We start from the raw sequence: 13,537 nt of genomic DNA, 5'->3' as shown, positions 1-13,537 counted from the left end.
GACCTGGGATTTAATTGCCTTCCGAGGTGCGAAAGACAGTGTTTCCCCCATGAGTTCCACGGCCCACTTGGCTATCCTACCTGAGGCCTCCCGGTTATGGATTATCTCTCCCAGGGGGAAAGACGATACCACGGTCACTGGGTGGGACTCGAAGTAGTGACGCAGCTTGCGTCGAGCCAAGACTATGGCGTAGATCAGTTTTTGGATGTGGGGGTAGCGTGTCTTGGTCTCGGAGAGCACTTCGCTGATGAAGTAAATAGGTCGTTGGACGGGTAAAGCATGCCCTTCTTCCTGCCTCTCGACCACTATGGCCACGCTGACTACTTGGGTTGTTGCGGGGATGTAGAGCAAGAGGGCCTCGCCCTTGGTCGGCGGCACCAGGTTGGGAGGATTGGTGAGCAGTGCCTTGAGCTTGGCGAGGGCTTCTTCGGCCTCGGGGGTCCAAGAAAAGCATTCGGATTTTCTCAAGAGGTGGTACAGAGACAAGCCTTTTTCGCCAAGGCGCGAGATGAAGCAGCTCAGGGCCGCAAGGCATCCCATAACCCTCTGTACTCCCTTGAGGTCTCGGATTGGTCCCATGCTGGTCATGGCCAAGACCTTCTCTGGGTTGGCCTCGATGCCGTGCTCCGAGACTATGAATCCCAAGAGCATGCCTCGGGGCACCCCAAAGACACACTTCTCGGGGTTAAGCTTGATGCCCTTCTCTCTAAGGCATTTGAAGGCTATCTTTAGGTCATCAATGAGATCACTGGCCTTCCTAGACTTGACCACGATGTCATCCACGTAGGCCTCAATGGTTCGCCCGATGTGCTCGCCAAAGACCTAGGTCATGCACCGCTGGTATGTGGCCCCTGTGTTCCTGAGGCCGAACGGCATAGTCACATAGCAGTACATGCCGAATGGCGTGATGAAAGAGGTCGTGAGCTGGTCGGATTCTTTCATCTTGATTTGATGGTAACTGGAATACGCATCAAGGAAAGATAGGGTTTCGCATCCCGCAGTGGAGTCAATGATTTGGTCGATTCGAGGTAACGGGAAAGGGACTTTTGGACGTGCTTTATTCAAACCGGTGTAGTCTACACACATTCTCCACTTCCCATTTTTCTTCTTAACTAATACAGGATTAGCTAACCACTCTGGATGGGACACTTCCTTGATGAATTCGGCCACCAAAAGACTCTACACCTCCTTGCCGATGGCCCTGCGCTTTTCCTCGTCAAATCGGCGCATGCGCTGCTTCACCGGTCTGGAGCCGGCCCGGATGTCCAAGGCATGCTCGGCGACCTCCCTCGGTATGCCCGGCATGTCCGAGGGACTCCACACGAATACATCGACATTCGCGCGAAGAAAGTTGACAAGCACGGCTTCCTATTTGATGTCGAGGGTGGCGCTGATCCTCAACGCCCGGTCGTCAGAGCAGGCGGGGTTGACCAGGACGAGTTTGACGGCCTCCGTGGGCTCAAAAGTCCCGGCGCAATGCTTGGAGTCAGGCGCCTCGCTACCAAGCCGGTTGAGGTTGACGATGAGGGTCTCGGCCTCTATGATAGCCTCGGCGTACTCGATGCATTCGACGTCGCAGTCGTATGCATGCTCGTATGTGGACTCGATGGTGATGACGCCATTGGGACCCGGCATCTTGAGCTTGAGGTAGGTGTAGTTGGGGACCACCATGAACTTGGCGTAGCATGGGTGCCCTAGAATGGCGTGGTAGGTTCCCTTGAACCCAACCACCTCGAAGGTGAGGACCTCCTTGCCGTAATTGGAGGGAGTGCCGAAGCAAATGGTCAAGTCGATGCGCCCGAGGGGTCACGTGCGTTTCCTCGGCATGATGCCGTGGAAAGGCGCGGCATCACCCCGGAGCTATGACTGGTCAAGCTCTAGGAGCTCCTGGGTGTTGGCGTAGAGGATGTTGAGGCCACTGCCTCCGTCCATCAACACCTTGGTGAGCCGGGTGTTGCCAATGATCGGGTCGACAACAAGTGGGTACTGCTCGGGGTTTGGGACATAATTAGGGTGGTCATCCCGATCAAAGGTGATCGCCTCCTGAGACCAGTTGAGGTACCGGGGAGTGGCCACCTTCACCAAGAAGACCTCCCGGTGCTCCCTCTTTCGCTAGCGCGCCGTGAGGCACGCCGAAGGCCCGCCAAAGATCGTGAAGGCGTTGTGCACCTTGGGGAACCCGTTGTCCCTATCGCCGGCGTCCCTCTTTTTGGCGTCGTCATTGGGGAGTCCGAGCTTGGCGTAGTAACACCGGAGCATGGTGCACTCTTTGAGGGTGCGCTTCACCAGGCCCTGGTGGTAAGGGCAGGGCTTCCTAAGCATGTCGTCGAAGAGCCCGGGGCCTCTGGGGCCTCGGGGATTCTTGCGCTCTGTGGCCGCGACTAGACCAGCCTCGAGGACCTCCTGCTTCCCCTGGCGACCCTTTTTCTTTTTCTTGGGGAGGTGGGGAGCCGAGGCCCCGGGGGCCTCATCCCTCCGCTTCCCCCTGGCGTCGTTGTCAGGGAAGATGGCCCCAACAACCTCTTCGCCCGAGGCAAAGTTGGTGGTGATGTCGAGGAGCGCGGCCGCCGAGGTCGGCATGTTTCGGCCTAACTCTCGGACCAGGTCTCGGCAGGTGGTGCCGGAGAGGAAAGCCTGGACAATTTCTGAGTCACCGACGCTGGGCAACTCGGTGCACTGCTTGGAGAAGCATCAGATGAAGTCTCAGAGAGACTCGTTCGGACCCTGGCGACAACTCTTGAGGTCCCAGGAGTTTCCTGGGCGCACGTATGTGCCCTGGAAATTCCCGATGAAGACCTTTACCAAGTCGCGCTAGTTGTGGATCTACGAGGGAGGGAGGTGTTCGAGCCAGGCTCGCACCGAGTCTGACAGGAACAACGGGAGGTTGTGGATGATGAGCAGGTCATCGTCCGCACCGCCTAGCTAACAAGCCAGGTGGTAATCGGCCAGCCACAGCTCGGGGTTGGTCTCGCCGCTGTATTTTGTGAGGTTGGCCGGTTGCCGAAACCGGGCCAAGAAGTGAGCGCTGCGGATGGCCCTGCTAAAGATTCGAGGGCCAGGTGGCCTAGGAGAAGGGCTGCGGTCCTCCCCACTATCGTAGCGACTGCCTCGGTGCGGTTGGTAGCCTCGGGCGGGCCCCTCATTGTCGTGGCGCTGTCGCCTGCTAACCACGTCGTGGTCACCTTGTGCCTCGCGTCGGTTGCCAAGGTGATCGTGCACCGAGGGGGCTCTGTTGGCCGTCGGTGCTCGAGTGGCTCGGGATGAACCGAGGCCTCCCTACCCTACCGAGGCGATGCCACGGGTAGTTCCGAGGCGCCTCCGCGCCGTCTAGAGGTGGAACTCTCGGCCTGCTGCACCGCGGCAGTCTCAAGGAGGTCTCGGAGCTCACCGTGGACCAGTCGTCCCTCCGTGGTAGAGGGCTCGGGCATCATTTGGAGTAGCATCGCTGCTGTCGCGATGTTCTGGCTGGCATGATTGAAGATAGGGGGTTGCTCGCCCCTTTCGTCGTTGTTGATGTGGCGGTTGATGTCGTGAGCCCTCTGCCGGGCTGCTCCGCCATTACCGCGACCCCGATGCTCTTGCTCGAGGGTGTCTCGGAGCTACTGCAGAAGGAGTCGGTCCTGCTTGACCTTGGCCTGGAGCTCGCGGAGCAGCTCCAGGTCAAGGCGTTGAAGTTCCTCGTGGGCGGGGCTCTCATTCCGCGCCGCTAGGGGCTCGATGCGTGGAGGTGTGGCGTCGCCTGCCCCTTCACGGTGCGGGGAGCGATTGCCTGCCCCTTCGTCCTCATCGCCCGCTCTTGGCATCCCGAGCCCGATGTGGAAACACTCGCGAGTGGGGTCATAAGTGCCTTCATCGTCGGAGTCGGAGTAGCCGAAGCAGTAGTCTCTCACAGCCAAGAAGCGGCGCATGGCTTCAAGGTCGCGAAGCCTGGAGAAGTCCGCTCCGGCCCACGCCTCATCCTCCTCCGAGGAGTCAGCGTGGGTGTGGGTCAAAGTTGTGGCGTTGAGGTCGAGGGCAAAGCGTTGGTGGTGTCCTGAGGGCTCCGCGTGAGTGGAAGCGTAGGCGGAAGCGTAGATGGCGGTGGCATTTCTCAACCCAAAAGGATACGGGGATGGTGCCATCACCAGGCTCCGCTCTACTGGAGTCGACCCCTCAGGAGGTGGCGGGGCAGAGCTTGATGATGGGGCGTCGCTGCATGCCGCCGACATCTTTCCCTTGCCCAGGCTTAAGCTGGACAGGTGAAAGGTCCTAATGGCTAGAGGGGGGGTGAATAGCCTAATAAAAATTTCTACAACAACACTTAACAAAAGGTTAGACAATTATGAGGCGAAGCAAGTGTTGCGCTAGCGTACTCAAAATGCAAGCCACCTACCACAATTCTAGTTTAAATAGTGTCGATTCACACAAGAGGTATGACACTACCCTATGTTAGTGTGCTCTCAAAGGCTAACTAAAGAGCCACACCAACCAAGCAAGCAAGCTCTCACAACTAGTTACACTAAAGAGCTTGTCAACTAGTTTGCGATAATGTAAAGAGATCGATCAAGATAGTTATACCACCATATAGGAGTGAACCAATCAATCACTAGGATGAATAACAATGAAGACCAATCACCTCGGAATCAAAGATGAACACAATGATTTTTACCGAGGTTCACTTGCTTGCCGGCAAGCTACTCCTCGTTGTGGCGATTCACTCACTTGGAGGTTCACGCGCTAATTGGCTTCACACGCCAAACCCTCAATAGGGTGCCGCACAATCAACACAAGATGAGGATCACACAAGCCACGAGCAATTCACTAGAGTACCTTTTGGCGCTCCGCCGGGGAAAGGTCAAGAACCCCTCACAATCACCACGATCGGAGCCGGAGACAATCACCGCCCTCCGCTCAACGATCCTCGCTGCTCCAAGCCATCTAGGTGGCGGCAACCACCAAGAGTAACAAGCGAAATCCGTAGTGAAACACGAACACCAAGTGCCTCTAGATGCAATCACTCAAGCAATGCACTTGGATTCACTCCCAATCTCACTATGATGATGAATCAATGATGGAGATGAGTGGGAGGACTTTGGCTAGGCTCACAAGGTTGCTATGTCAATGAAAATGGCCAAAGATATGAGCCACAACCGGCCATGGGGCTTAAATAGAAGCCCCCACGAAATAGAGCCGTTGTACCCCTTCACTAGGCACACTGCGCTCTGACCGGACGCTCCGGTCCGACTGACCGGACCCTGGACTCAGCATCCAGTCCACTGATGGATGCCACGTGTCACCAGCTTCAAACGCTGTTCGTCAGTTTTCAACGGCTATGAACCTGACCGGACGCTCCGGAAGAACTGACCGGACGCTGGAGCCTCAGTGTCCGGTCGAGTACAGTAACGGTCGAAAACTAGTTTTCCTCAACCGGACGCGTCCGGTCCACCTCGACCGAACACAGCCCAGCGTCCAGTGGTAAACCCTAGCCTCTGTACCGCCAGTCAACACGACCGGACGTAGGCAGTCAGCGTCCGGTGCTTTTGGATCCAGCGTCCGGTCACTTGACCGACGCTGGCATCTCCTCTGTTTTCACTTCTAACTTCTTCACCCTTGCTCCAATGTGCCAACCACCAAGTGTATCACCTTGTGCACATGTGTTAGCATATTTTCACAAATATTATCAAGGGTGTTAGCATTCCACTAGATCCTAAATGCATATGCAATGAGTTAGAGCATCTAGTGGCACTTTGATAACCATATTCCGATACGAGTTTCACCCCTCTTAATAGTATGGCTATCAAACCTAAATGTGATCACACTCTCTAAGTATCTTGATCACCAAAACAAAATAGCTCCTACGAATAATACCTTTGCCTTGAGCTTTTTGTTTTTCTCTTTCTTCTTTTCAAGTTTAAGCCCTTGATCATCTCCATGCCACCACCATTGTCATGCTATGATCTTCATAAGCTTCTCTACTTGAAGTGTGCTACCTATCTCATGATCACTTGATAAACTAGGTTAGCACTTAGGGTTTCATCAATTCACCAAAACCAAACTAGAGCTTTCAATAGGTCCCCAACCAGGGACACCGTACCATCAGCCGGGCATGGGGTACCAGCGGAGCGCAGTGCGTCGTCCTGATCTTGCGTGGTGTTAGGGTGGTCCCGCCCACGTCGTGCCTGGCAAGCGCGACGAGAGCGGCGGCCTGGGCGCCGCCCGCGCTTGGGCTACTGGTGCATGGTGTCGTCCTTGGTCGATGGGGCTCTGGGCATGAGGAGCACCATATCGTACTCACAGCCTAGAGACATGAACTCTAGGCTCCTGACCAGATCACCATGCCGAGACACAGTGGTCGTATGGGGTCTGCCATCCGGAACTTATTGGGATGATGAAGCTGACACGCAGTAGCCCCCTACCTGGCGTGCCAACTGTCAGTGTTTTGGACCAGCAGGCCCTCAACCAACTAGTGAAAATGTACTGCATGCCCCTAATCCCGGATGGTGATGCAAAGAGACACAAGGTTTATACTGATTCAGGCAATAGGTGCCCTACGTCCAGTCTAAGAGATCGATCTTATATTCCTTGCACCAAAGTGCTTGTAGTAGGGGGTTACAAGCTGGGTGAGAGGGAGCTAATCCCAAGTCTTTGCGTGGAGTGCGTGTGTTGCTTGAGATGTTGATCTCAAGCAACGAGGGAGCGTGCGTGTTACAGAGTGTTGCACGTTGCTTGTGCGTGTGTTTCTCGTGTGAGCGTCTATGTGTTCGCCCCTAAGCCTCTATCCTAGGCCTCATCCTGTCCTGTCTTGGGCAGCCGGTAACCCCTACCTCGTCTTGTCCTGGGCGGCATGGTGTCGATGCGACTCCCATCTTGTCGGTCACTCCGCTGTGTCGAGCCGTCGTCCGACTGACGTCGCGGGAGTGGTTGGTCGTGCGAGTTGGATGTGACGTTCTGTCAGGGAAATCAGTCGAGGCGGGGGCGACTGGGTTGTTGCCGAGCCAGCCTCGAGCGAGGCGGAGAATCGGCACCTCGCCCGAGGCCTTGCATGTGGGGCCTTGAGCGAGATGGAGAATCGGTTCCCCGTCTGAGGCCTTACGTGCGAGGCCTCGAGCGAGACGGAGAATCGGTTCCCTGTCTGAGGCCTTACATGCGGGGCCTCGAGCGAGACGGAGAATCGGTTCTCTGTCCGAGGCCTTACGTGCGGGGCCTCGAGCGAGATGGAGAATCGGTTCCCCGTCCGAGGCCTTACGTGCGGGGCCTCGAGCGAGACGGAGAATCGGTAGCCTCGGACAAGGCGGGGGTTTGCCGGTAGTTGTGCCTTGGCTTTGATTTTGACAGGGTCTAAGCAATTTTTTCGGTTCTTGCTTAGGGGACCCCTTTTTATGGTACCCGACACACAGAAACCTTGATGACGTATGTGTATAGTCATGGTTCGATAAAAGGGCACATGTACCTCTGTGAAGCATGTATACTCCACCTATGTCGAAATGGCTTGAAATTTTTTTGGCAAGCATGTACACCCAAATTAAGACCCCATATAGGATCTTAGGTTTTTCTGATCAGTTTTCTTATTTATTATATTTTTCTCTATGCCGAATGAGACAAAAGAGGGTGAATTTCATCTTGGACCCAATAGATTTTTTCATCCACCTCCACAAAATTCTTATCTCTAGGGCACATTAGAGCCTGTGTAAAAGTTTGGCACCATTCTGGATCTTTCATGGGTAGACTCAGTTCAACCTATAATTAAACGGTGTCGTCGCGCGGAAAATTCAATTAAACCTCATAAAGTAGCAAACCATCTCCGGAAAATCCCAAACTTGGTGTTTCCTTCACACGTGGCACGTGCAAGCCTAAGAAAAAGTTTGAGACCAATACGACACCGGAATGCCTATGAACCACAGAAACCTTGATAACCTATGTGTATAGTCATGGTTCGATGAAAAGGCACAGGTAGCTCTGTGAAGCATGTATACTCTGCCTATATTGAAATGGCTTGAAATTTTTTAGCCAAGCATGTACACCCAAATTAAGACCCCACACAGGATCTGAGGTTTTTCTTATTAGTTTTTTTATTTATTATATTTTTCTCTGTGCCGAATGAGACAAAAGAGGGTGAATTTCATCTTGGACCCAATAGATTTTGTCATCCACCTCCACAAAATTCATATCCCTAGGGCACATTAGAGCCTGTGTAAAAGTTTAGCACCATTCCGGATCTTTTCGTGGGTAGACTCAGTTCAACCTATAATTAAACGATGTCGCCACACGAAAATTCAATTAAACATCAGAAAGTAGCAAACCATCTCCGAAAAATCCCAAACTAGGTGTTTCCTTCACACGTGGCACATGGAAGCCTAAGAAAAAGTTTGAGACGAATATGACACCGGAATGTATATTTCTAGTTGTCCAACAAATGTTACACGAAATAAGCGCACGCTTTTCTTCCTTCTTCAATGTCCATGACGCAACCGGAAGTTCGAACTGACCATTCTCTAGCTCCACGAGATGCAGCTCCTTCGTGATTCCCATGTGTTGCATGTCCAGGCGTGTGGCTAGTTAATCCTTCGATGTCCCCGCGGTGTCCATCAAGGTGTTAAGAGTGTTAGCGCACACGTTTTTAGTGATGTGCTTGGGCTCAAGATAGTGGCGTACACTCAGAAATGGCCAGTAAGGTAGTTTCCAGAAAACCGATTTTTTCTTCCAAACGCTCCCATCAGGCGCTGCTACTGCATTGTCTCCCTTCCCAAGGACAACCTCCAGTTTGTTGAGTTCTCGAAGTATCGCATGCCTATCTTAATATTTTGGAGCTAAGCGTTTCTCAATAGTACCGTTGAAATCTTTTCTTTTCCTGCGGTAAGGGTGATTCTTAGGTAGGAACCTACGGTGTCCCATATAAACTATCTTTGAGTTATTTGGCAAATTTACAGCATCGGTGTCGTCCAAGCACTCGACACATCCAGTATAGCCTTTTGTCTTCTCTCCGGACAACGAACCTTGACCTGGCAGGTCAGTGATTGTAGCGATAAGTACTCCCTTGATAGTGACATGTTCCTTTTTGTACTCGTCCCAAACATCCGGCACATCCTTTTAAAACATCTCCACTAGTTCATCGATCACTGGTTCTAGAAACACATCGATGTCATTCTCAGGTTGTCTTGGCCCTTGGATCAGTAGTGGCATCTGGATGTATGACCGCTTCATACAGACCCAAGGTGGAAGGTTGTATATACAGAGCGTCACTGGCCAGGTGCTACGATTGCTTCTAACCTGGTCGAAAGGATTCATCCCATCTGTGCTCAAAGCAAACCAAAGGTGCCTTACCTCTCCACCGATGTCCTTATAGAACATAGTATTGATAGTCCTCCAGTCATGCCCATCGACGGGGTGCCCCATCATTGTATCTTTCTTATGCTCTTCGCCATGCCAGCGCAACAGCTTGGCTGACTTTGCACATACAAACAGCCTATGCACCCGGGGAGCTATAGGGAAATAGCAAACGACCTTTATGGAACCTCCTCTAGTCTTGGTACCCTCATCTGACGGTCCTTCCTTGTACCGTGGAGATTCACACTTGGGGCACTTGTCCAAGTCTTTATATTTTTCTTCATGGTACAATATGCAATCATTGGAACACGCGTGGATTTTTCAACCTCGAGGTCGATGGGCCAGATTATTTGCTTGGCCAAGTATGTCTTTTCTGGCAACTCATTTTTTTTTCTTGGAGCATTTTCCTTATTATACCTAACAACTGATTGAAGCCTTTATCGCTCAATTCGTTTGTCGATTTGAACTCTAACAGCATGATGTCGGCTTCCAATTTGCTCATTGGACAATTCCTATACAATGATGGTTTGCCATCTTGTCTCATTTTCTCTAGCTTTCTCAGTTGTCTTTCACTAAGACATCCGGTCTCTATATTACGTAACAGCTGAGAAATCCCATCGTTATCCTCGGTGTCGTCAGCTAGCGTGTTCCTAAACACATTATTAACTGTGGTCATAGGTTCCATATTGACACCGAGCTCCTCATCAGCATCGTGGATGGCTACGTCAGGCATGTCCACATCATCTTTTTCCTACAGAACATTCACACCAACCTCACCATGCATAGTCCATATCGTATGGTTTGGCATGAACCCCCTGGTAATCAAGTGCGATCGTATAGACTCAATTTGACGAAAGTTCCTATGATTCTTGCAATCTTTGCATGGGCAGAAGATAGGGTTCCCATTCCCAGCATGGGCTTTGGCATCGGTGATAAACTGGCTGACGCCATGCATGTACCGCTTATCCGTTCAGGACAGATGCATCCACTCTCGATCCATCTCTGCACAAAAAATATTGAGACAATAATTACAAAGAATTAATAAGAAATCGAGCTTCATGAACAACAATTGTAGCTCGAAAGTACCATTTTTGGAAAACATTATTGTACACTAATTATTGGAAAATTGAAATTGGTAGCCCCGGCCCTGTAAATTGAAAATCGTAGTAAAAAATAATTATTGCGCAATAATGAAGAACATCTATTCTACTCTACTTCTAAGAACTAATTATAGCATCACATACTAACAATGATGATCTTGACCACCATGGAATAATTAGCTAGGAATTTAAATGTGTTCATAGACACCAACCGTTTGGATGATGGATTCACTACAATTTGAGCCTTGCACAAATGTCCAATTGGAAAAGTGCTCTCTAGAATGGAGAAAGAACTAGAATGAGAATCAAGCAATGTAGCCATCAAAACGAAGCTAATTAAGCAACAAAATCAAAGGAGTGGATGTTTGTTACTAACCTTAAAGCAAAAAGATCAAGCCATTCTTCAAAATCCAAGCACTAGCTTCATGGTGAAGAGCAGCCGCAACAATGGAGGGAAGGGTCCAAATGCGCGCCTCTGTTCTCGGGATGGAAGAGAGGAGGAAGGAGAGGACGGTTGCAGCCTTTTTGTGTTGTAGGCTTATCACCGTCGGTTCTTGGCTAGAACTGACAGTGATCGAGCCCAATCATTATCGGCTCTTGGCTTAAACCGACAGTGATGAGTGGTCGCCAAAACACTGTCGGTTCAAGCCACAAACCGGTAGTGATGTGGTCCTTCACTGCTGGTTTTAGCCCAGCCCCAATCATTTTTTCATTTTCAAGCTCATAACCGGCAGTGAAGGTACATCACTGCCGGTTCTCACAAATCCGGCAGTGATGATGCCGGTAGTGATGTGCAAATCTGGCGTAGTGCTGCCGACCCCAGCAGGCTGAAACGCGCCATGAAGAAGATGGGTAAAGTGTTCGGCAAGGCCAAGGCTCGTCGCAATATTGCTGGTGCCATCGAAGACATCAAGAAGCATCTCGAGGAGGGTAGCCGAAAGGCGTCAAAAGTACAAATTTGATGACATTATGTGCAAGCCACTCACAACAACATCAACTATTGATCCTCGCCTTAAAGCTATGTACAAACAAGTGACGCAACTTACTGGCGTCGACAAGTCAAGGGATGAGCTCGTATCCATGCTGATGACGTTGCAACCAGATGATGGTACCTCGAACCAGAAGATGAAGAAGGTTTCTATTGTTGGAGTTGGAGGATTAGGAAAATCAACCCTTGCCAAGGCTGTGTATGAGAAGCTTAAGTCACAGTATGACTGCGGGGCTTTCATTTCAATTGGTCGGGATTATGACTTGGTAAAAGTTTTCATGGATATTCTCTTTCATCTTGATGGTGAAAAGTATATGGACATTCACAACACTCGAAGAGGCCTCAAGCTCCTCATTCACCAGTGCAGAGAGCTCCCGCTCTGTGCGGGGTCTAGGGAAGGGTGTCAGTGGCAAGCCTTACCCTCGCATGTGCAATGCGAGAGAATTCCTGAAGAAAAAGAGGTAACACAGACACTCAATTGTAAATTGTAATTAGCAAGTGCCTTTTAAGATATTGCTCCACGGTTACTCAATGCTACACTATGTTGTAGGTTATACTAAAAATGTTATCTCCACGTCATTTATGCCAGACTACTTCTTGAGATTGATTTTCTCCACTCCATGCATACAAGAAATGCATTTATCCGGTAGTCTCTACCTAACAGCTTCTAGCTCATTTTTTAAGTATGTTGCTTTTAGACTACTATAAAAGGGCAATGCATTTAGCACTTCTAAACATCATAGTTTAAGTAAATTCGTAAACATTTCCAATTATGAATTGAGCTTAGATTTTGAAAACGTGTTTCACATCTGAAACTATAAATCTTAGGAAAAACACATTTTTAGGGTGTCACCTATGTTTGCAACATGCCTATAGATGCTCTGTATAATAAATTAACTTCTTACATACGTAGTTTTCTTCAAATAGGCCCTTTGGTGTGTAGTTTCCATAAATATCACTACCATAATCCGGAATTACCTTGAGTGCCAAAAAACGCAAAGGAAAATACTAGAACTGCAAAAGAAATAATCCTTGAACATTAACCATCAAGCAAATTCCGTCATGTATTTTATTTTTACTAGCGCGATCATGTGTTTTATGTGTCATGCGGACTTCCTTTAATCATAGCAAATTTCTTGCGTCTGCAGAAGGTCAAACTTTACTAACCAATGGTTCTTCCACTTTGGTGTGGATAGGTATTTTATTGTTTTTGATGATGTATGGGAGGTACGCACTTGGAAAGCAATCGAACTAGAGGTCGTTGAGAATAATCTTGGAAGTAAAGTAATCACAACTACTCGTAATTTTGATGTTGCCAAAACATTTGGTAAGGTTTACAAGCTAAAGCCACTTTCCTATGATGACTCCATGAAATTATTTTATACAAGGTTATCTGGTGCAGACCGAAAGTTCCATGAAATTTCTGAGAAAATTCTAAAGAAATGTGCTGGTATACCATTAGCAATCATCACAATGGCTAGTTTGTTGGCTGGTAAACCAGAGTGTGAATGGTCAATGGTCTACAACTCTATTGGTTTGGACACTGGAGGTAATAGGGAAGCTGAAGATACTATGACAATACTCTCATTTAGCTACTATGATCTCCCTCCAGATTTGAGGACATGCTTACTATATCTAAGTACATATCCAGAAGACTACGAGATCGAAAAGGATCTTTGATATGGAAATGGATAGCCGAAGGATTTATCAGATCGAGGAAAAACATTATTTGATAGATACTTCAATGATCTCATTAATAGAAGCTTGCTGATCCAGGTAGTGGAGGAATGGGATGGCAGAGTATCAGGCTGTCGTATGCATGATATGGTTCTTGATATGATTCGTAAGCTTGCATTTGAAGAAAACTTTATTGCTCTATTAGGTGATAATATTGAAGCAACAGCTAGCGCGGGACGCGGGCACGGTCCCGTCGGCCATGACCCAGGCTAGAGCAATCTGTTTCCGGATGAGAATTGGGTGACATGATTAAGCTAATGACGCTTATTTGGTATAAAAAAACTAGTATTTTAATATATTTGGTTAAACTTGAAATTGTTTCACGTATCAAAATATGAGACCTGCACTTCAGCTGGAGAAAGTGCATACTAAAAAAGTTACTGACAGCGTGCAGTGGCTGCTCATTCAA

General features: G+C 49.5%; 1 protein-coding gene across 1 annotated transcript; it reads left to right on the top strand.

The window, feature by feature from the left end:
- The first annotated feature begins 11,242 nt into the window (after nucleotides 1-11,242).
- Nucleotides 11,243-13,071, top strand: LOC136480941 (disease resistance protein RGA5-like). The gene is made up of 3 exons (XM_066478358.1): nucleotides 11,243-11,333; nucleotides 11,437-11,701; nucleotides 12,540-13,071. Exons 1-3 carry the CDS (start codon nucleotides 11,243-11,245, stop codon nucleotides 13,069-13,071), a joined length of 888 nt encoding a protein of 295 aa, XP_066334455.1.
- Nucleotides 13,072-13,537: the final 466 nt, after the last annotated feature.

This window comes from Miscanthus floridulus, chromosome 9 (genome assembly GCF_019320115.1).
Source record: "Miscanthus floridulus cultivar M001 chromosome 9, ASM1932011v1, whole genome shotgun sequence".
In the NCBI taxonomy this organism is placed as follows: Eukaryota; Viridiplantae; Streptophyta; class Magnoliopsida; order Poales; family Poaceae; genus Miscanthus; species Miscanthus floridulus.
This window is presented reverse-complemented; position numbering and strand designations above follow the sequence as displayed.

Bases quoted from the DNA above. Each gene is read 5' to 3' on its own strand.
- LOC136480941 (XM_066478358.1), top strand. From the start codon at position 11,243: ATGAAGAAGATGGGTAAAGTGTTCGGCAAGGCCAAGGCTCGTCGCAAT. The intron at 11,334-11,436 runs GTAGCCGAAAGG...TGTACAAACAAG, and splicing joins CAAGAAGCATCTCGAGGAGG to TGACGCAACTTACTGGCGTC. The intron at 11,702-12,539 runs GTATATGGACAT...TTGCGTCTGCAG, and splicing joins TTTCATCTTGATGGTGAAAA to AAGGTCAAACTTTACTAACC.